The sequence below is a fragment of the Herpailurus yagouaroundi genome, unplaced genomic scaffold (genome assembly GCF_014898765.1).
Source record: "Herpailurus yagouaroundi ecotype Mexico unplaced genomic scaffold, PumYag 185, whole genome shotgun sequence".
Lineage (NCBI taxonomy): Eukaryota > Metazoa > Chordata > Mammalia > Carnivora > Felidae > Herpailurus > Herpailurus yagouaroundi.
Genome location: NW_024412416.1, coordinates 18,359,899 through 18,383,528, shown reverse-complemented (window position 1 = coordinate 18,383,528; position 23,630 = coordinate 18,359,899). Strand labels below are relative to the sequence as shown.

The 23,630-nt window shown below is 42.3% G+C and overlaps 1 protein-coding gene across 4 annotated transcripts in view; it reads left to right on the top strand.

Moving 5' to 3' along the window:
* The first annotated feature begins 2,096 nt into the window (after positions 1-2,096).
* LYSMD4 (LysM domain containing 4) overlaps positions 2,097-23,630 on the top strand; it is a 30,275-nt gene continuing 8,741 nt past the window's right edge. Inside the window, exons 1-3 of one of the 4 annotated variants that reach the window (XM_040493789.1) lie at positions 2,097-2,137; positions 3,622-3,911; positions 6,032-8,503. In XM_040493789.1, coding sequence (XP_040349723.1) covers positions 3,630-3,911; positions 6,032-6,643 — 894 coding nt within the window. In that variant the 5' untranslated portion in view covers positions 2,097-2,137; positions 3,622-3,629 and the 3' untranslated portion in view covers positions 6,644-8,503. The other 3 variants (XM_040493788.1, XM_040493790.1, XR_005796253.1) reach the window with 3 other exon arrangements.

The following is a 23,630-nucleotide window of genomic DNA, read 5'->3' as shown; positions in this document are numbered from 1 at the left end:
CGGTTAAGCGTCCGACTTCAGCCAGGTCACGATCTCACGGTCCGTGAGTTTGAGCCCCGCGTTGGGCTCTGGGCTGATGGCTCAGAGCCTGGAGCCTGTTTCCAATTCTGTGTCTCCCTCTCTCTCTGCCCTTCCCCCGTTCATGCTCTGTCTCTCTCTGTCCCAGAAATAAATAAATGTTGAAAAAAAAAAAAGAATAGGCTGGCCTCAGGTAGAATGTTTTCATGTCTAATACCCAATTCTGCCACCCTTTTATTCTTCCTTGCACCTGACTCCTTCTAGCCTTGTTCATCTCTCTCTATAAAAGAAAAGCCCTTTTCTGCCTAAGTCCTGAGATGCTTACAGACCTTATAATCAGAGGGTTCTCCCTCCTGCAACAATCTTCTTCTCCCTTTGCAATAATCTTTTCAAATAAAATCTCTCTTGAACCTGGATTTGGCGGGGAGGGACATTGGGAGTGGGGTTTGGATTTGTTTTTTATTAGACATGCTGAACGAAAGAAACACGTGTAACTGATCAGGGAGTGGCTATGTTAATTCAGCTTTGCAGATTCTGCTCTGACTTCTCTCCCCGGTAATCACACTCTTCGATTCTGATACCTAGACTTGCCAAATCCACCGGGCCATGACCAAGCCCTCTGGGCCAGGAGTACAGCTGTGGCTGCCAGCTGGGCTTTTGGAGTCAGACACATTAGGATTTGGATTTTGCTGCTGCCACTGCCCTCCTGTGTAGCTCCTATGTAGCCCGGGTCAAGTGACTTAATGGTTCTCCTGTTGAACCAGTCTTTACTGAGTGTAGGCTTTGAATTGGACACAGGTTGTGGTGAGCAACAGGCGATAATTAGGGACAGGAGGATTCTGGCAATTAAACAAGTAAATTAACTGGCAATTAACAAGTAAATGGAGGGAGAGCCTTGGCATGTGGGGGGAACAGGGAGGGCTCTGCTGAGAAAGTGACTAATCTGAGGCCTGGGGGTCAGAAAGTCCAACCCTACCAGCAGCTGAAAGAAGGACATTCCTGTGAAGGGCCAGGGGTGGGAGATCTGGGTGTTTAAAATCCAGCAGAAAAAGGGAGAGGGGCTAAAAAGAATGAGTAAATGGCAGAGACTGGACTGAAGCCCTCACATCATCCTAGGCTTTGTCTCCCAAGATAAGGAATTTCACTTTTATTTTGACTAGGATGGAAAGCCTAAAAAGGGAGAGATATTTTTGTTTTTATCCTTTTGCTTTGTAGTTTAATTTGATTGCTACTGAGGTTTCATTTTTCTTCCCTATTAATCATTTGTATTCTTTGGTGAATTGTCCCCACTCATTTATCTACTGGGCTCTTCATGACTTTCTCATTAATTCGATGAGGTGTGTCTCAGTTAAGGATATTAATCTTCTGTGGTGTATGTTGCAATTATTTTCCCCTGGTTACGGTCTGATTTTTAATTTTGGTTTCCTTTTTGGGGGTTGAAGTTTTAAACCTTTGTGCTTTTCGTGCATGAGAGTGTTCACCCTTCACTATTAGGCTTAAGGAGTCCTCCACCATCGACATTGGGTAAATGGTGTTGTTGTGGTCCGTGTTGTCGAGGTTCGGTGTTTTACTTTGGTGGACTTTGTGTCCTCCTGAGCGGGCCGGGGCAAACGCCTCCTGTGGTGGTAAGGGCTCAAGATGTGGAGACCCGGGGTCCTTCCAGCCCAGAGGAGCCGCTTCGCAGAGGGAGGCCTCAGCAGGGGACACCCGCTCTCCTGGGAATCCACCCCCTCGTTAAACATCATTTACACACAGGCCTCTTCTACAGGTGAGGAAGCTGAGGGTCAGCAGAGGACCGGGAGAGGGTGGTAAGGGGTCTTACAGCCTACAGCAGAAGCAAAACCTGCAGCTGGGACCAGCTGGTGCCGCCGTGGCAGGCAGGAGGGCGGGGCCAGAGTCGTGTCGGACAGCTGGAGCCCCGCCCCGCCCAGGCCACGCCCCCGGGCTGAGCTTCCGGTACCGACTTAGCTCAACCCGGCTCATTCCAGAGCCTGCGCGGCGCTGATTTCATTGGCTGTCTCGCCGTCCCCGCCCCCGGGAGACCTGCTGATTTTCGCAGCCAATCAGCAGGTACGGCGGCGGCGGCGGCGGCGAGTCTCGGCGGATCCCTGGTGCTGAGGTACCGGGGTTTGCAGGAGGGGCCGCGGTCCTGGGTGGGGGACAGCACGGGCCCTCAGTGGCGCGGCTGCTTCGCCCAGCTGGTCGGCTCGCGGGTGGGCCAGCTTCCTGCCTCTGGAGGGGCAGTGACCGCCACCGTCGGGGGCTGGCTGGAGGTTGTTCGGGGTTGGAGGGCAGAGGTCAGAGGTCGTGTCTTTGGGGAATGTTGGGGTCCCGCCCATCTAAGCCTAGGAGCGGGCCGCGCCCCGTTTTGATTTTGTCAGCGCCCGTTTGGGGACCGCCCTCCTGGCACAGAAGGAGCGCTGAGGGAAACTGAGGCCTGGGAGCCGCCGGGGCCCCTCGCAGGCCCCGAGCTCGGATGGCGAGGCCGGCCGGTCCTCGGGCGCCCGCCGCCTCCCTCCTCCGGGCCCGTGGTTCTGTAGGATGCGGGTCAGAGGGGGTGGGCGGCACGGCCGCGGGGGGGGGCCCCCGGCGGTCCCCGAAGGCCCCCCCCCCCCCGGGTTCTGATGCCAGCTCTTTCGGAGGCTGTCATTCCCCGTGTTTGAGATTTCGTGTCTGGAACCTCATTCGGACAGTTTGAAGAGGGGAGAGGGGGTAGCGTGGCTTTGGCACTTGGCAGGAGGTGAAAATAAAAACCAGACGTGGGATGTAATGAAGGCAGAGGGACCTGCGAGAAACTGGACGAATTTCTTAGCTCGACAAGTATTTTCTCCCCAACTTGCCCCGCATAGTGTGTAATTCAAGCTTTCGGCACTTGAAATCGAGAGTATTGTACTCCCCTAGGTCTCATAAGTAAGAGCCCTAAGTCTTGACCTTCTTGGTGAGGATACTTTGGAATGTGTAAAGTAATGAACAAGAATTGTTTTGTACAAAGTTCCGAGTTAAGATTCACAGAACAGGGAGGGTGGGAACCTCTCTGCTTGGGGGGGATCTTGGTAGCTTCTCTACTTCTCTGACACCCAAAAGAGAAGTTTCTTTATCTGTATGGGTTTTGGGGAGACACGGCTCTGGATGAGGAATAAGAGGGAAAGAGGGATTCTTTTTTTATTTTATTCTTTTTTTTATTTTTGAGAGAGAGAAACAGCGCGAGCGGGGGAGGGGCAGAGAGAGAGAAGGAAACAGAATCCAAGCAGGCTGCAGGCTCTGAGCTGTCAGCACAGAGCCCGACACGGGGCTCGAACTCACAGACCTCAAGATCATGACCTGAGCTGAAGTCAGAACCCTAACCGACTGAGCCACCCAGGTGCCCCGCGATTCTTTTCATTTTCTATGCAGAAAGTGTGCAATTAGGCAATTACCTTTCCCTCACCCTCCATCTGAGCTAGCATAAAACACATTCTTTTTTGTACTGACGGTATCTGTCGAGTATTTATAGTGGAAGGGGACGGGAGTAATCTCTCTAGCAATAAGTCATTTACCTGTACTGTAGCCGCAAGAGGAATGGATGTGCCTTGTGTGGAATTAACCCTGGGGTTTGGTTTTCAGTTAAGAAAATGAGGCAGAAGGAAGTGTTAGCCAAGACCTTCCAAGGCCCAGCCATTGTCTGTAGGACTCCGACCAGCCACGTTTACATGTTTGAGAACGGTGGTGGGGACTCAGGGGACTCCTCTGAGGAAGAGTCCCACCGCGTGGCTCTGCGGCCCCGGGGCAAGGAGCGCCAGAAGAAGGGTGCCCCCCACCCTCACCAGCCAGGAGCGGGGGACGTGGTGCTGCTTCAGCGGGAACTGGCCCAGGAGGACAGCCTCAACAAGCTCGCTCTTCAGTATGGCTGCAAAGTAAGAAACCCCACGGGTGAAGGTGGCTCCTGTGTATTTAGAGGAACAGAGGACCTCACTGAAGGGTGGGGTCCCTTGCTGCCCCTTCCTGACCCCCCCCCCCCAGGGGTGGTGTCCAGAGGCCTGTGGTATCGGTGAAGGGGTTTCCCATCTGGCCCGAGATGGAACGCAGGTGAAGTGCTTTGAGTTCTGAACCTTGGGGTCATAAAAAGTGAGGGTTAGGAATCTCAGGTGTTGGGCCAGTTCTCTCTCTGCAGAGCACTTCTCTCCCTGTCCCTCCAAGTAATTTCAGAAACCTTTTTTATATAGTTTTGAGCATATTTTGTTTAAGACCTGCCAGGGCCAAAGATGCCATGCAGAATTTATCCAAGATTTGTTTGGTAGGGTTGCTTTTTTTTTTTTTTTTTGGCTACTTCTCTTTTTCTGACACTTTCTTGCTGGTTGCAGCCTATTGGATTGGTCAAGTTTGATGTTCTCTGTTTTAGAACTGCATGATCTAGCCTGTGTGCGCTGTGTATCTGTATAACCCTGTTTCTCTCTTTAATTATGTTTTTAGCATTCAGAGTGATTAACATGGCAAAGTAAGTAGGAAAGTATTTATTGCTGCATTTTCTCCTAGATTGAAACTTTTTATTTCATTTTGCTAATAACACTGTGTTATAACTTCCTATGGCCTCCTCTAAGGCTGTCTAACCAATTTGTTTTAAAAATCTTTTCTTCCTTAAAGTGTCTTGTTATTTATCTAACGAGGTTCAAGTGGCTAAACACATTGTATAGGATGTTGTGGTATTTCCCAGAGGAAATACACAGGCTGACCTCCTAGGGACACATAGTGGTCTCTCAATTGTACTGAGATTTATATTTGACTCTCTAACCAGCTTCTAGTAGGCATACTGTATGGTTTATTGAACATGGGCCGCAAATGAATCCTACCCTACAAAGATCTGAGTGGATGCAGTGGGCTTCTTAGAAAAGTGGGCTTAATTAAGCCATGAAGACTGTACTTATAATGCCTCCAATAAGTAATCAGTTTTCCTATTGAAAGTAAATAAATTTTGGTGTTTAGTTTATGAAGGGCAAAGACAAAAAGGTCTCAAGCACCTTATACTTTAGTTTCAGGACATGGTAAATTAAACATGTCCACGGCCCCAGTTCAACTAGATGATAAAAACAATTCCTCAATAAGTAAAATAATGGAGATGATTGATTTGAAAAAGGTGCTGTCTAAAGGTCTGTTGGCCGTAGTTACACTCTAGTTAAAGTGGACTTAGGAGTTAAAACCTTAAAGTCCATCTCTGACACTTTCATTAAGTTCCAAACATTAGCTTGAGGGAGGGTTTGACTTAAATTTTGCACCACCCCTCCCTTAAGATTTGTCTTGCTCTTTGTTACTTTGTGAAACCCACAGTGCTGCCTCTTCTCCTGGAGTCCTAATATTGAATCAGAGATTTCAGTCCGTACTTTCCACCTAGATCCGTGTGATTCCCTACGTGTTACTAAGTATCATAAGTGTTAGGAAACCCTCAAAGTGAATTAACTCTCGATTGCTTGTATCTACAAAATAAGTTTATATACCATACAGTACTTCTGGGCATGAAAACATGGTAGAATCATGAGGACTTACCTCTTAAAACAAAATGACAGTTAAAGTCGGTTCTGAGTGTCAAGCTGGCTGAGGTTTGGTCTGGCGATCGCTAATGTAATCAGCTACTGTACTGGGTTCTGATGTGGGAGGGAAGTCAGCCAGACGGGGGCATTGTTGCCTCAGAAGTTAGAAGAAGTAGAAAGGGCCACTATAGCATTTTTGGTACCATGACTGGGTTTCACCTAAAAACATTTTGTTGCAGTCACACTGTACACAAACAAAAAACGCTTTTCCAAAAACCGATTATATGTTACTCAAACTTGTAAATCTGCTTGGAACTGTGATAAGGCTGAGTTAAAGCGAAAAAACAGCTATTCAGGCTAAATTCATTATGTGTGCAGGTGCAGTTTTCCAATATTCATCAGGGTCTTAAAGGGGGGTGGGCTTGGATCCTCTTTCGGAAAGAGCTACTTTTTGGATATTAGTTCTAAGGAGTTTACATAGTTGATGATGTTTGTCTTCATGACTTCCCTAGGTCGCAGATATCAAGAAAGTCAACAACTTCATCAGAGAACAAGATTTATATGCTTTGAAATCTATTAAGATCCCAGTGAAAAATCATGGGATCCTAACAGAGACCCACAAAGAACTCAGACCCGTCCCAAGCCCATCCTCAGAGACTAGAGTGACCTTCGAGGAGCTGCCAGACCCAGACAGGGCAGCTGTAGGCGCCAGTGCCCTGTCCAGCCCACTGACGGATTTCTTTAAGGGCATTGACCAGAATATTGAGCGCGCCGTGCAGTCAGAAATCTTTTTAAATGAAAGCTGCTGTGGAGAGACCTCCAGTCAGCCGCTGCTTCCAGCGCCTCCGAAGACCCCAACAAACGGTGCAGACTGTGGGATTCAGTGGTGGAATGCTGTTTTTATCATGCTTCTAATTGGGATTGTTTTACCAGTGTTTTATTTGGTCTATTTTAAAATACAGGCTACTGGCGAGATCCCCAGCGGCTTGAACACAACCACTGTCCCCAATGGCTCGATGACCGTGAGTGCAGTTCCAGGGCAAGCCCCCAGAGTAGCCGTCCCAGTGCCAACCATCCCCTCTTCAGACAGCCAGTTCAGTCAGACCACCCGGGCAGGGAACTAGCCATCATTGTTCCTAAAGAATCCGGCCAGTGTCAGCATTTGACCTCCTAACATGCATCACCTGCCATCGGCCAGAGCCTTGGGTGCCGCATTTCCTTTTCTGTGACATACGGACACGTTTCAGAAAACACGATTGTGTTCTCAGTAACACTCACCTTGGGGAGTAGGCTTGCCTAACCCAAGGCTGTGGGAGCCAAAACACCAGCACCCTCAGCCTCCTACATCCAGAAGTTAACAGCAAGAGAAACATTTTCACATGGCAGGTGTCACTTCTTGAAGGTATGTTGTGGACTGGCACTGTGTGGGCCCCCAAGTTGGATGTGTTCGGAAGTTGAAGAGCGGCCTTGGACCTTCAGTGTGGGAGCCTCTGGGGTCAGCTTTGGTCACTTGGCTGTGTGCGGTGTCCCCTGCCTGCTGTGAGGGGATGACCATCTGACAAATGATGTTCTTTGTCTCCCTGGCAAAGGAGCTGTCCAGTAGCGTTGAGTATCACCCTGTTTTGGAGTCTGACAGATAACCATTGTAACTGGCCCTACTTCATATTTGCCCCACCAGTTAGCTTTTTTGAGGCAGTGTCCTTTCTAGAATTGAAAATGCCCTAAATCCAAATCGCTCTAATATTGAGTAAATGGCAGTTCTGTTCTTTGTAGTTCCAGAGCTAACTTAGTGACGCACAGGCCTGTTTTAAGCTGCTGCATGGTGTGTCCAGCATGTCTTGGCTGGAACACTTGGGGCTGTTGCTCAGTTTCACCTGGGGTGTATTCTCACTGCAGTGGCTAACCAGATTCCCTAAGTTAGCATTCTTAGAAGGAATTGTTGCCAGTGTCTGGAGCTGAGTAGGTGCAGAGAGAAGAATGAGTGCCTATCACCGAGGTCCCAACGTGTGATGCTTCTAAGGCTGAACAGTCACCAGTCCAGTGTTGCTGAGAGCAGCAGCCCCTGTGTGTACCTGGAAGGGAAGTGCAGGGAGGATGGGTATGCTTCCTGCAGCTTCCTTGATTCTAAGGAATTCTAGAACCATTGCACTAGAAAGGGACTCAGTGTTTTTCTTTGGGTAAATACGCTCTCTGTATAGTGCAGCTTATGATGTTAAAGACCAAACACTTAATGGAGGGCCTCATGGTGACCCTTGCCGTGGAGGCCATTAAAGAGGGGTCAGGCACCCATCAGCCTGAGGTTTTCCTGTCTCTTCTACACAGCAGCAGTCGTGCTCAATGTGGAGGCTCCGGAGAGGCCCGGGTCAGCCTCTGAGGCCTTGCAGGTGCAGCAGGGGTGTGTGGGGTGAGGGTTGAAGAGCCTGCGTGGCCAGAACCCATCTCGGTCCCAAGGAAGAGTGGAAATGGGCTTACGTGGTTGGTGGCTTAACCTCTGAGAAGCCTGCCACCAGGGAGGAAGACCCACTGCACAGATAGGGAGCTTTGAGTGTGATTTATGTCATTTGACACATCAGACCTAGAGATAAGTTGAGAAGATTTCATCGTGTAAGAGGAGGGTACTTGAGATGGGCTTCTAATTTTTCTCCTCTCAGCCATGTGAAAAATGATTTGCCCTGGGTTCAATTAGTAAATTTAAAGTATCTTCAAAGTTAAATGTTTTCTTCAAAACCACAGTGGTCTTCACGATAAAATGAGCTTGTGAATCTTTGCTCCAGGAAATGTTTTGATCATGTGAATGCTCTTCCAGCCAAATGTCTGTGCTCACTGTGTCCCTGGAGGCCACAGGTTTCTCTAATGTGTCACCATTAACTTCACCAGGCAGAGCTGAGTCCCATGGGAAAATGGCTTTTGCCAGGCAAAGAATAATTATCTGTATCCTTTACTTTTTTCAAATGGAATAAAATAATTTCTTCTGTGAAGGAAAATTGATTCCTCTCTTTTTTTTTTTTTTTTTAAATTTCGGCGGTGGTGATTCAGAATGAAGAGATGATACAACAGTGTTGGAGAAGGTGGAGGTGTCTGTGTCTAGGGGGCGAGGCGTGCCCAGGGCTTGTGTTCAAGGTTATCCCAACAGGTGAAAAACAGAAGTGGTAAACCAGCACAGTCTCACTGATTGGTCTGCACAATGTGCTTTAGAGTGCCTTTATTAAGTATGCGTAAGAGAGACCATGAAGCTAATTTTGTACACATTTTACTACATTTTTAGTGTGTTAATATTTTAAAGAAACAGATTTGATAGGTAGTCTTCAGTCCTTTTGATTGAACAATAGTGCCCAACATTGTGGGCACCTAGGGAATCTACATCATCAGGCAAATGATGCTCCCGTTTTACTCTGGGGCAACAAGGCTGTGGAGACTCAGCAGAAGCCTCAGGGTCGCTCCGAGCAGGACTGCCCAGCTGAGGAAGGGTCACAGTGCTTCTTCTGAAACACAGTTCTTTAAACTGCCTCTGTTAATAGTGAAGTCTGCCTGGGGTTGAGGGAGAATGATAAAGATTCTTTTTTCTCTACATCTGCACCAGCATTTATGATCTCTTATCTTTTTGATGATAGCTGTTCTCACAGATACGGAGTGGTATCTCATTGTGGTTTTGATTTGCATCTCCCCAATGATTAGTGATGTTGAGGACCTTTTCATGTACCTGTTGGCCACTTGTATACCTTATTTAGAAAAATGTCTATTCAGGTGCTTTGCCCATTTTTAATTGTCATATATATATTATATATATTATGATTATATATATGACGTAATATATAATAGCATATATATTATATGTAAGAGTGTATATATAATATGTCATATATATATGTACTTAAATATATTTTGCAACTGAGTTGTGTGAGTTCTTTACATATTTTGGCTCCTAACTCCTTATTGGATATATGGCTTGCAAATATTTTTTCTCATTCTGTAGGTTGTCTTCATTTTGTTGATCTATTTTCTTTTGCTGTGCAGAAGCTTTTTAGTTTGATATAGTCCCACTTATTTATTTTTGCTTCTGTTGCATATGCTCTTGATGTCATATCCAGAAAACCAGTGCCATGACCAGTGTCAAGGAGCTTACCACCTATGGATTCTTCTAGTAGTTTTATGGATTCTGCTCTTACATTCAAGTCTTTAATCCATTTTGAGTTAATTTTTGTGAGTGGAACAAGATAGGGATCTACCTTCATTCTTTTACATGTAAATATCCAGGTTTCTCAGCACCATTTATTGAGGAGACCATCTTTTCACCATTGAGTATTCTTGGCTCCCTTCTCAAATATTACTTGGCTCTATATACAGGGGTGGATTTCTGGGTTTTCGCTTCTGTTCTGTTGGTCTGTATCTGTTTTCATGCGTTTACCATACTATTTTTTTTTTTTTTTTAATTTTTTTTTTCAACGTTTATTTATTTTTGGGACAGAGAGAGACAGAGCATGAACGGGGGAGGGGCAGAGAGAGAGGGAGACACAGAATCGGAAACAGGCTCCAGGCTCTGAGCCATCAGCCCAGAGCCCGACGCGGGGCTCGAACTCACGGACCGCGAGATCGTGACCTGGCTGAAGTCGGACGCTTAACCGACTGCGCCACCCAGGCGCCCCTACCATACTATTTTAATTACTGTTGTTTTATAATATAGCTTGAAATCGGGAAGTGTGATGCCCCTGCTTTATACTTCTTTTTCAGGATTCCTTTGGCTATTAAGTCTTTTGTGCTTCCATATAAATTGTAGGATTTTTTTTTCTGCTTCTGTAAAATTTGCCATTGGAATCTTGATAGGGATAGTATTGAATCTCTAGACGGCTTTGAATAATATGGAAATGTAAACAGTATTAAATCTTCCAATTCATGAACACAGGATACCTTTCCATTTTTATCTTCTGTTTATTTCATCAATGTTTTGTGTTAAGTGTAGAGATCTTTCACCTCCTTGGCTGAATTTATTCTTTGTTTTTAATGTTATTGTAAATGGGATAATTTTATTTCTTCTCATATAATTCCTTGTTAGTGTATAAATATGTTACCATATGTTAATTTTGTATCTTGGAACTTTACTGAATTCACTGATGAGATCTAACAGTTTTTTTGATGGAGTCTTTAGGATTTTATGTATAGAAAATCATGTCATCTACAAATAGAGACAATTTTACTTTTTTTTTTTTTCAATTTCATGCTTTTTATTTTATTTTTTTCTTCCCTGATTGCTCTGGTACTACGTTAAATAAGAGTAGCAAGAGTGGGCACCCTTGTTTTATTCCTGATCTTAGAGGAAAAGCTTTCACCCTTTTATCACTAGGCATGATGTTAGCTGTGGGCTTGTTATATATGCCCTTATTATGCTGAGGTACATTCCTTCTACACCTAAATTGTTAAGAGTTTTTATCTTGAACGGATGTTGAATTTTATCAAATGTTTTTTCTCCATCTATTGAGATGATCATATGATTTTTATCCTTCATTTTGTTAATAAGGTGTATCACACTGATTGATTTGCGTATGTTGAACCACCTTCCATCCCTGAAATAAATCCCACTTGATCATGGTGAGTGATCCCAAAATGTGCTGCTAAATTTGGTGTCTTAGTATTTTATTGAGAATTTTTGCACCTATATTCATAGGGATATTGGTTTGTATGGTGTCCTTTTCTGGCTTTGGTCAGGTAATGCTGGCCTTGTAAAGTAAGTTTGGAAATGCTCCCTCCTCTTTGATTTTTTCTTTTTCTTTTTTTTTTTTTTTAAGTTTGAGAAGGATTGGTGTTAATTCTTTAAATGTTTGGTAAAATTCACTCTGAAGCCACCTGATCCTGGGTTTTTCTTCTTTGGCAGATTTTTACTGATTGAATCTCTTTACTAATAATTGATCAGTTCAGATTTTCTGTTTCTTCCTGATTCAGTATTGGTAGGTTATATGTTTTTACTTTTTTTTCCGTTTATTCTAATTTGTCCATTTGTTGACCTAGTTGTTCATAGTAGTCTGCTTTCATGTCACTTTTTAAATGAGGAGCAGAGAAGCTTCTACTTCCCTCTCCTGGCCTGTTTTCTACCATTCCTTCAAAGCTTCCTTCTGACACAAGCCAGGAGCTCTCTGTGGAAATGGTTGTCTTGAAAGAGTTATAACCATTTGTGTGTGAGATGGGGTTTAAAAATGTTTGTTTTCCCTAGTAGATCAGGGTATCTGTCCCTGTGTTTTGGCAGGACATCTGGTGTCCTGGAGGGAGTGTCAAGAGAAGGCAATGGGATGGACTAATTCATCCCAGTGGACTAATTCATCCATTTATTCAAGTGACATATATGGGGCACTGCCTCTGCCAGGTGCTGGTTGGGGTGCCCCGCAGAGGTGAGGAAGGCTGATCTGGAAGAGATCATCTGGGAGATGGCCACAGCTTCGTGTAAGGCCTAGTAGAATGCAGTGTGGATGGGGAGAGGTGGGAGGGCACGTGTCTAAAGTCATTGAATTGAGACAGTTTCCACTTGGGTTGATAAGGTGGGAGGCTCAGCCTGGCTATAGGAAGGACCCAAACAAATGTGAAGATTTCTCTTTGGGAAAAGACTAGGATGCAGCACAGAATAAAAACAATCATCATTTAATTCATGGCACTCATTAGATGCCAGACAATACTCTAAGAGCTTTATACATCAATCCATTTCATCCTTACAATATCCTCGGGAGGTTGGCACTTCCTATTCCTGTCTTACTAATGGAAAAACTAAGCTAAGATCACATAGCTTGTAAATGGGAAGGCTGGGAGTCCCACCCAGGCTGACTGGCTTGGGACCCTGTGCTCTTTAACCCCTTTGCCTGGGGCCTTGCTGCTCTGTGCTTCCCAAGGCAGGATTTTAGTAGGGGACAGAATTGAGAGAAGAGAAGATTGAGATGATTTCTTCTGGTCCGCAATAGGGTACTGGCCATGCAGTGATAAGAACCCTATGCATTTACCTGCCTGTTTTCTGGGTGGTGCTAGCAAGCCAGTGGTGCCAGTGAGCCTTGACTGTGAGAAATAAGCCTCATTTGCATCAGTAAAGTAGCCTTCCTTAGCCAATTCATTGCAGTACTGAACACCTTGGGTAGGGTTCCTCCAAGCTTATTTCTGGAGAGGAGGTACTTCTGGCATCACCAGGCCAAGCAGAGGCATGAGGGTGGGGTAGGGGACAGGATCCATTTTTGCCTGTTCTCCAGGAGAACAGCTCCTGGGTACAGTGGAGCTGCTGAGGAGACTTGGGGTCACCCTCCCTGCCCCCCTGCACGGTCAGGCCCCACAGCCCTGGGAAGGATGGTATGGTGGTGATGTGCAGCTCCAATTTGTGCCCTCTGCCCTCTTCCATCCCTGTTTCTGTTGTGCAAGAGCCCTGAGGGACTCCTACAGTAGTGATCTGGGAGGGGGTCTTCCTACATCTTCAGGAAATACCAGCTTATTTTAAAACGCATTCACCACCCTGAGTAAGGAACATGTGCTACCATGCATTCGTTCCCAAACCTTTCAGAGCCAAGAGGCTATGTGAAAACAAGACCTGGCCGGCCCTCAAGGTACTTAATACCCTTAAGGTACTTATAATCTAGTGGGAAAGATAAAACTTATATTAAGGTGGTGATAGGGGAGAACATGCTGACCCCATGAGAAGAAAAGGGATAAGATGATACATGGGTGATAAGAAAAGTTTTCTAGAGAAGGTGGCATTTCCTTAGTTGACACCTGAAAGGAGGGAGGGATTTCATAATATGCTCTCCAGTGGAGGCTGGAAGCCAGGGAGATCTGGTGAACAGGGAACTATGAGTAGCCTAGTAGCCTGGAGTGAAGTGCAAGCAAACAGAAATGTGGGAAAATGCTGCAGTAATAGTTGGAGCTAGGTTATAGACAACCTTGAATTCTGTAAGTGACTTGGACATTATTTGATGGACAGTGGGAAGCTATTGAAAATCTTTGGACAGTAGAGATAGTATAGTTAAGCACTGACTTTAAGAATAGTAATCTCCTAGTTTGGGAGAGGAGAGGCCTTAAAGAGGTGATGTAATTTGATCATGAGGAGCTTGGGTATAGTTGTTTTCATAATTCTTTATTGGGGGTTAATCAAGCTTCTTGGATCTGCAGGTTTATATGGTTTCATGTAATTTGGAAAAATTCAAGCCATTATTTCTGCAAATATTTTTTTCTGATTATTCCAGTCCAATTACCCATATATTAGGTCATTTGATGTCTCACAACTAACTGATGCTTACACATTTTTCTTTGTCTTTCTGTTTTATCTTGGACAATTTCTGTTGCCATTTCCTTTATAATATCTAATTGGGATATTCAGTACATCTTGTACTAGAGGTATTTTTCATCTGTAGAAGTTCTATTTGGGTTTTCCTTTATGACTTCCATTTTTCATCATTTCTCATACTTTCAAACATGTGGAGTGTATTTATAATAGCTGTTTTAAAGTCCTTATCTGATAATTCTATCATGTGTTTCATTCTGGGTCTATTTGTAGATTTTTTTTTTTTTTCTGGTTATGGATTGTATTTTCTTGTTTTCCTGCATGTTAGGTAATTTTTGGCTGGATGCTTGACATGGTGAATTATATGTTGCTGGGTGCTAGATCTTGTCTTCCTTTAAATATTTTTTGGCTTTGGGGTTTGAAATCAGTTTGATCCTTTTGAGACTTGCTTTTATACTCCGTTAGGGCAAGTCTAGAGCAGCCTTTAGTCTAGGGCTAATTCAACCCCACTAGTATGATGAGATACTTGTGAAGACTCTACTCAATGCTGTGGTGTAAGAGGTCTCACTGTTCTGGCTGGTGGGAAAGCAGGTTATTCCTAGCCCTGCATAAGCATGGGAATGGTTCCACCTACTTTCCTCTGTTGGTTCTTTTCCTAGTCTCTGTGATTTTCTCACATGCTAGTGCAGCTCAGTACTCAGCCAGAGACTTAGGGGATCTCTCTTCTCTTCCTTTCCCCATATTCTGTCCCCACAATTCTAGATGCCTTGGCCTCCTTGAACTTCAGACTCTATCTCTTCAACTTGGCAAGATCACTGTGCTCTGTGCTCTGGTCTGGAAACTTTTCAGGCAATGAGGTAGGGCACTTCCCAGTTATACCTGGTTTATTTCTCTTTGCCCAGGAATCACTCTCCTGCACTCTTTTGTCCAGTGTCTTCTATCTTTTGTCTAATTCTTTGTTTGAGGTGAAAGAATACATCTGGTCTCTGTTATTCCATTATGGCCAGAGCAGAAGTTCATAGGCCAGAGTTAGAAGAGGGGCAGCCAAAATGGTGGCATGAGGGGGCAAGATTGGTTTACAGGCAGATTCAAGGGAGCGGGGCTGTTGGTGGACTCCAAATTTGTGAACTGGAATCAGTCATGGGACAGGAAGTCAGAAGAGGCAGATTTTCTTGCAGGGGCTTGGAAATAAGTCCACTAAATTCCATATGCTGCAAGACAGCTGTATGTGAGGCCTGTAGTTGATTTGGTTCAACAAACATTACCTTCCCTTATGTGTCAAGTGCTAGGCTCCCTGGTTTTCAGTGTGTTATCTCAGCTGAGTAGTTGGAAAAGAGAGACAGCCCATTTATCAGTAGTCCAGGCAGTTATGGTGTTATCCTTGTTCCTTATTGCCATTTTGAGATCATTATTCAACCCTTCTTCCCTAAATCCTTTCAGAACTCCATAATCTACTTACCCTTTTTTTATTGCATTATCTACAGATCTTCTGGTCTCTCCCTCTCATCCACTGAAGACTTCAGCACCTGTTCTCATTCTTGGATCCATGTAGATCAGCGCCTTCCCATGTTTTTGAAGTCATTATCATATAGATAAAATAATAAAAATTATGTACAGCACTGTGGAGGGGATTTGATGATCTTTGTGGGCTCTAATAAGTGTTACAGATAGACAGAGGGGTAATAACTGAGGAGTTTGGTTCTGTCAGGTTTTTGAAATGGGTGATCAAAAGGCATGCTTTTATGCTGATGAGAAAGATGTAGGAGGGAGGTAGAAATTGCTGCTACCAGAGAGGGGATAGTTGCAGGGGTGAAGACATTGAGGGGGAGAGAGGTGATGGGTTCCAATATACAACATGAAAGTCTTGGCCATAGATAAGAGCAGAGAGTCCATCCATCGTACCTGGAGGGAAGGCAGAGCACATGGGTACAGATGCAGGCAGATTCCTGGATTTCATGGTGGGAAGACCAGGTAGGTCTCATTTGATTGCATCTATGTTTTCAATGGAAAATGTGACAGGAAGTAATAAGCTGGCAAGAAAAAGAGGTAGTCTTGGGTTTGAATAGAGAAAGAGTAAAATACAGTTGATCCTTGAACATGGGGATTAGGGGCACTGACCCCCAGCAAGTCGAAAATCCTTGTAGAACATGACTACCCCAAAACTTAACTACTAATAGCCTACTGTTGACTAGAAGCCTTACTGATAACACAGTTGATTAACACATATTTTGTATATGTATTACTATATACACTATATTCTTACAATAAAGTAAGCTCGAGAAAATGTTAAGAAAATCATGAAGAGAAAATACAATTACATCATTGTACTGTATTTATTGAGAAAAGTCCATGTAGAAGTGGACCTCCTTGAGTTCAAACTCACGTTATTCGAGGGTCAAATGTAGTGATGTCAGAAAATGAGGACGTCAACAATACTAGGGGATTGTAGTTGCATTTTGGGGCAGTGTTGAGAGCCTTTTAAAATTTGTGGTCATGATAGAATAAAAATAGGAAACACAGAATTAAACCCAAATACATAAATAAATTTAATATATGCTGTCAATGTGGCATCTCAAATCAATGGGATAAAGATGAACTTTTTAATAAATGGCTGTTGGACAACTAGATAGCCATTTGGAAAATATAAGACCCATACCTAAGAATAAACTCCAAATGGGTTTTTAGGAATCTAAATATAAAAGATGAAACTATACTAATACTAGAAGAAAACATTGGTGAATTCCTCTCTAACTTTGGTGTAGGGAAAAGGATCCTAAATTTAACTCAAAATTCATAATAAAAGCTTGATAAATTTGACTATATAAAATAATAAAATTTTGTTTGACAAAAGTATCACAAAAAGCCAACTGACAAATTGGGAGAAAATATTCATAGCCTATAACAAAGGGCTTATATCCCTAAATAAAATAAATAAACAAACAAACAAATAAATAAAACTCTTAAAAATTGAAGGAGAGAGGGGCACCTAGGTGGCTCAGTCAGTTAAGTGCCTGACTTTGGCTCGGGTCATAATCTCGTGATTTGTGACACAGGCTCTGTGCTGACAGCTCCAAGCCTGAAGCCTGCTTCAGGTTCTGTGTCTCCCTCTCTGTCTGTCTCTCCCCCGCTCACCCTCTGTCTCTCTGTCTCTCAAAAATAAATAAACATAGGGGCCCCTGGGTGGCTTAGTCGGTTAAGCATCTGACTTCAGCTCAGGTCATGATCTCTCAGTCCGTGAGTTGAAGGCCCAAGTTGGGCTCTCTGTTGACAGCTCAGAGCCTGGAACCTGCTTCAAATTCTGTGTCTCCCTCTCTCTGCCCCTCCTCTGCTGACACTCTGTCTCTGTCTCTCTCTCTCAAAAATAAAGATTAAAAAAAAAAACAAAACACAAAAAATTGGATAGAGACCAAAACCCCAATAAACAAATGGAAAAAAGACATGAACTGACACACAAAGATTAAAATGGCCTTCAAACATGAAAAAATGTTCAAGTTCACTCATTATAGAAAAAGACAAGTCTAAACATTGATATATTTTCTCACAGACAGGTAAAAATTTTAAATATAACAACATTCTGTTGGTGCAGTTGTGGGGAAACCGGCATTCTCATACATTGTTGGAGGAAGTGCAAATGGGCAACAACTTCTCTGGGAGGTGAATTTGGCACTACTTAACAAAACTACACAGGAACTTACTCAGCAATCCTACTTCTAGGACTTTACCCTAAAGATAACTATCTAACATTATGAAGATACATGTGCTTAAGCGTATTCATTGATACATGCAAAATACTAGAAACAACTTCTGTGACTATTCACGGACGACTGTTGTACATCCATACCATGTGGTGCTATGCAACTGTAAAGAATGGTGAAGATTACTAGGAACTCACCACTTTTGGGGGTGATTTCCAATTACACTATTTTGTTATTTGGTTTTGTTTCTCTGATTTTAATGAAATCAAATTGATCAAATTTTTCACTATGGTTTGCTTCAGAAGTTCCTTACACTAAGTCAGAAAGTTGTTTTCTTGTATAATGACATTGTTCTACTTTAACTTTTAGGTATTTAATCCATTTGGAGGCTACCGTCTTGTGTCATGTTAGTAGGAATCCAGTTTTATTTTTCTCTATGTAGTAAACTAATTTTACCAACTAATTTTACCATTTTGTGGTGTGGAAAAATGGCTTAATATTTTTGGGAAGAGATTCCTACCCCACCCCTTTTAATATTCTAATGAACTGTGAGCTGTTTTTTAAATTGATACATAATTGACATGTAACATTGTGTAAGTTTAGGGTATACAATGTGTTGATTTGGTACATTTATATAATGAAATATGATTACTACTGTGTAATATCTCCATCATATCACATAATCATGGTTTCTTTTTGTGGTGAGAATATTTAAGATTTAATCTCTTAGCAATTTTGAAGTATATAATACAGTATTAATATAATCAAAATGCTATGACTTAGATCGCCAGAATGTATCCATGTTCTAACTGCAAGTTTGTGCCCTTTGACCAACATCTTCCCAATTCCTCCAACCTGCAGCCCCTGGAAACCACTATTCTTGTCTGTTTCTACAAAGTTCAGTTTTTTGAGATTTTGCATATAAGTGATATCATACAGTATTCATCTTTCTCTGATTTATCTCACTTAGCATAATATATTTAAGGTCCATCCATGTTATCCTGAATGGCAAGATTTCCCTCTTTCTCATGGCTGAATTATATTCCCGTGTGTGTGTGCGTGTGCGTGTGTGTGTGCCCGCACATGTGCGCACACCCCCTCATCTTTATCCATTCGTCCATTTTTTTATCCAACTTAGGTTGTATCTTGGCTATTGTGAATAATGCTGCAGTAAGTGTGGGGGTACAATTATCTTTTTTATATCTTGTTTTTCTCTCTCTCGATATATACCCAGAAGTGGGATTTTCTGGGTCATACGGTTGGTTGTTTTAATTTTTTTGAGGAATCTCCATACTGTTTTCCATAGTGACTGAAGCAATTTATATTGTCACCAGCAGTGCATGTGGGTTGTTTTCTCCACACCCTCACTAATACTTATTACCTCTTTTCATTTTTTAAAGATTTAAAAATTTTTATTAAAATTTTTTGAGAGAGAGAGAAAGAGAGGGAGAGAGAATGTGCACGTGAGTGGAGGAGGGGCAGAAGGAGAGGGAGAGAGAGAATCTCACAGGGCTCAGTCTCACGACAATGAAATCATGACCTGAGCCAAAATCAAGAGTTGGGTGCTTAACCGACTAAGCCACGCAGATGCCCCAATTTGTTACCTCTTTTTGATGCAAGGTGAGGGGATATTTCATTATGGTTTTTGTTTACACTTTACTGATAAGTTGAGCATCTTTTCATGTACCTGTTTGTCATCTTGATATCCTATGTCTTATTTGAAAAAATGTCTGTTTAGATCCTCTGCCCCTTCTTAAATCAGATTGTTTTTAATACCATTGATTTGTATGAGTTTTTCTATATTTTGGCTATTAACCCCTTACCAGATATGTGGTTTGCAAATATCCCCTCCCCCCATTCATAGGTTGCTTTTTAATTGTGTTGTGTCTTTTGCTTTTTAGTTTGATGTAGTCCATTTGTTGATTTTTGCTTTTGTTGTTTGTGCTTTTGGTATCATCTCCAAAAACACATTGCCAAGACCAACGTTAAGGAGATTTTTTCTGTTTATTTCTAGAAGTTTTATGGTTTGAGGTCTAATGTTTAAGTCTTTATCTGTTTTATCCATTTTGAGTTACTTTTTGTGAGTGGTGTAAGATAGAGGTACAATTTCATTCCGCATGTGGTCATCCAGTTTTCCCTACACCATTTTTAGAGACTGTCCTTTCCCTACTAAGTAACTTGGCTCCCTTGTCAGTATTTGTTGACTGTAGGGGCGCCTGGGTGGCCCAGTTGGTTGAGCGTCTGACTCTTGATTTTGGCTCAGGTCATGATCCCAGGGTTATGGGATCAAGCCCTGCGTCAGGCTCCGTGCTGAGTGTGGAACCTGCTTAAGGATTCTCTCTCTCTCTCTCTCTCTCTCTCTCTCTGACCTTCTGTCCTTCTCCACTGCTTGTGCTCTCTAAAATTAAAAAAGTAATAATTAAAAAAATATTAGTTGACTGTATATGCAGGGGTTTATTTCTGGGCTCTCGATTCTATCCCATTGGCCTATGTGCTTGTTTTTATGCCATGCCCACGCCATACTGCCATGTAGTGTAGGCTGAAATCAGGAAGTGTGATGCCTCCAGGTTTGTTCTTTTCAGCATTTCTTAGGCTGTTCAAGGTCTTCTGTGGCTCCATATAGATTTAGGATTGTTTTTCTATTTCTATGGAAAACACCATTGGGATTTTGATACAGATTGCACTGAATCTACAGTTGGCTTTGGGCAGTGGGGACTTTTTAACAATATTCTTCCCATCCACGAACACGGGTTCCATTTCTTTGTGTCATCTTCAATTTCTTGCATCAAAGTCTTATAGTTTTCACCCTACAAAACTTTCACATCCTTGATTAGATTTATTCCTGAGTATTTTATTTAGATGCTACCATGAATGGGATTATTTCTTTTTTAGATGTTTTGTTGTTAATGTGTGTAGACATAACTGTTTTCTGTATATTTTGTATCCTACAAATTCACCGAATTTGTCAGTTCTAGTGATTTTTTGGTGGTATCTTTAGGATTTTCTATATAATATTATATCATTTACAAGCAAAGACAGTTTCACTTTTTCTTATTTGGATGCCTTTTATTATTTTTTTCTTAACTGATTGCTCTGGCTAGGAGTAGTGACAGTAGGTATCTTTGGCTCGTTCCTGGTCTTAGAGGAAAAGTTTTCAACCTTTCGCCATTGAATATGATGTTGGGTGTGGGTTTGTCATAGACGGCCTTTATTGTGTTGAGGTGTCTTCCTCCTGTACTCAACTTGTTGAGCTGAGCATTTTTATCATGAAAGGTTGTTGTGCTTGTCAAATGCTTTTTCTGCATCTATTGACATGATCTTAAGATTTTTATCTCGTTCTATTACGGTGTATCTCTTTCATTGATTTGATTTGTGTGTATTGAACCACCTTGCATTCCAGGCATAAATCTCACTTGACCCTGGTGAATGATCTTTTTAATGTGCTGTTGAATTTGGTTTGCTAATATTTTGCTGAGGATTTTTGCATCTATGTCAATCCGGTATGTCTGTCTGTAATTGTCTTGTAGGCTCCTTATATGACTTTGGTATCAGGTAATGTTGGCCATGTAAAATTAGTTTGGGGTTATTTCCTTCTCTTCAGTTTTTTTGAATAGTTTGAGAAGGATTGTCATTGATCCTTCTTTAAATATTGGGCAGAATTCACCAGTGAAACCATCTAGTCCTGACTTTCCTGTGTTGAGAGGTTTTGATTACTGATTCAGTCTCCTTACTTAATATTTGTCTGCTCAGACTTTCAATTCTTCATGATTCAGTCCTGGTAGGTTGTATGTTTCTAGGAATTTATCCATTTCCTATAGGTTATCCATTTTGTTGGCATATAATTATTTGTAGTAGTCTCTCATATAGTATTCCTGTAGTATCAGTTATAATGTCTCCTCTTTCATTTCTGATTTTGAGTCCTCTGTTTCTGAGTCACTCTAGCTAAAGGTTTTTCAGTCTTGTCTTTATTTATTTATTTTTAATTTTTTTAAATATGAAATTTATTGTCAAATTGGTTTCGATACAACACCCAGTGCTCATCCCAACAGGTGCCCTCCTCAATGCCCATCACCCACTTTCCCCTCCCTCCCACCCCCCATCAACCCTCAGTTTATTCTCAGTTTTTAAGAGTCTCTAATGGTTTGCCTCCCTCCCTCTCTAAATTTTTTTCCCTTCCCCTCCCCCATGGTCTTCTGTTAAGTTTCTCAGGATCCACATAGGAGTGAAAACATGTGGTATCTGTTTTTCTCTGTATGACTTATTTCACTTAGCATAACACTCTCCAGTTCCATCCATGTTGCTACAAAAGGCCATATTTCATTCTTTCTCATTGCCACGTAGTATTCCATTGTATATGTAAACCACAATTTCTTTATCCATTCATTAGTTGATGGACATTTAGGTTCTTTCCATAATTTGGCTATTGTTGAAAGTGCTGCTGTAAACATTGGGGTACAAGTGCCCATATGCATCAGCACTCCTGTGGGTAAATTTCCCTTGGGTAAATTCCTAGCAGTGCTATTGCTGGGTCATAGGGTAGATCTATTTTTAATTTTTTGAGGAACCTCCACACTGTTTTCCAGAACAGCTGCACCAGTTTGCATTCCCACCAACAGTGCAAGAGGGTTCCCGTTTCTCCACATCCTCACCAGCATCTATAGTCTCCTGATTTGTTCATTTTAGCCACTCTGACTGGCATGAGGTGATATCTCAGCGTGGTTTTGATTTGTATTTCCCTGATGAGGAGTGACGTTGAGCATCTTTTCATGTGCCTGTTGGCCATCTGGATGTCTTCTTTAGACAAGTGTCTATTCATGTTTTCTGCCCATTTCTTCACTGGATTATTTGTTTTTAGGGTGTGGAGTTTGGTGAGTTCTTTATAGATTTTGGATACTAGCCTTTTGTCCGATATGTCATTTGCAAATATCTTTTCCCATTCTGTCGGTTGCCTTTTAGTTTTGTTGATTGTTTCCTTTGCAGTGCAGAAGCTTTTTATCTTCATGAGGTCCCAATAGTTCATTTTTGCTTTTAATTCCCTTGCCTTTGGAGATGTATCAAGTAAGAAATTGTTGCAGCTGAGGTCAAAGAGGTTTTTCCCTGCTTTCTCCTCTAGGGTTTTGATGGTTTCCTGTCTCACATTCAGGTCCTTCATCCATTTTGAGTTTATTTTTGTGAATGGTGTAAGAAAGTGATCTAGTTTTATCCTTCTGCATGTTGCTGTCCAGTGCTCCCAGCACCATTTGTTAAAGAGACTGTCTTTTTTCCATTGGATGTTCTTTCCTGCTTTGTCAAAGATTAGTTGGCCATACTTTTCTGGGTCCAATTCTGGAGTCTCTATTCTATTCCATGGGTCTATGTGTCTGTTTTTGTGCCAATACCATGCTGTCTTGATGATGACAGCTTTGTAGTAGAGGCTAAAGTCTGGGATTGTGATGCCTCCCGCTTTGGTCTTCTTCAAAATTACTTTGGCTATTCGGGGTCTTTTGTGGTTCCATACAAATATTAGGATTGCTTATTCTAGCTTCGAGAAGAATGTTGGTGCAATTTTGATTGGGATTGCATTGAATGTGTAGATTGCTTTGGGTAGTACTGACATTTTAACAATATTTATTCTTCCAATCCATGAGCATGGAATGTTTTTCCATTTCTTTGTATTTTCTTCAATTGCCTTCATAAGCTTTCTATAGTTTTCAGCATACAGATCTTCTACATCTTTAGTTAGGTTTATTCCTAGGTATTTTATGATTCTTGGTGCAATTGTGAATGGGATCAGTTTCTTTATTTGTGTTTCTGTTGCTTCATTCTTAGTGTATAAGAATGCAACTGATTTCTGTACATTAATTTTGAATCCTGCAACTTTGCTGAATTCATGTATCAGTTCTAGCAGACTTTTGGTGGAGTCTATCGGGTTTTCCATGTATAATGTCATGTCATCTGAAAGTGAAAGCTTGACTTCATCTTTGCCAATTTTGATGCCTTTGATTTCCTTTTGTTGTCTGATTGCTGATGCTGGAACTTCCAACACTATGTTAAACAACAGCAGTCAGAGTGGACATTCCTGTCATGTTCCTGATCTCAGGGGGAAAGTTCTCAGTTTTTCCCCATTGAGGATGATATTAACTGTGGGCTTTTTATAAATGGCTTTTATGATGTTTAAGTATATTCCTTCTTTCCCGA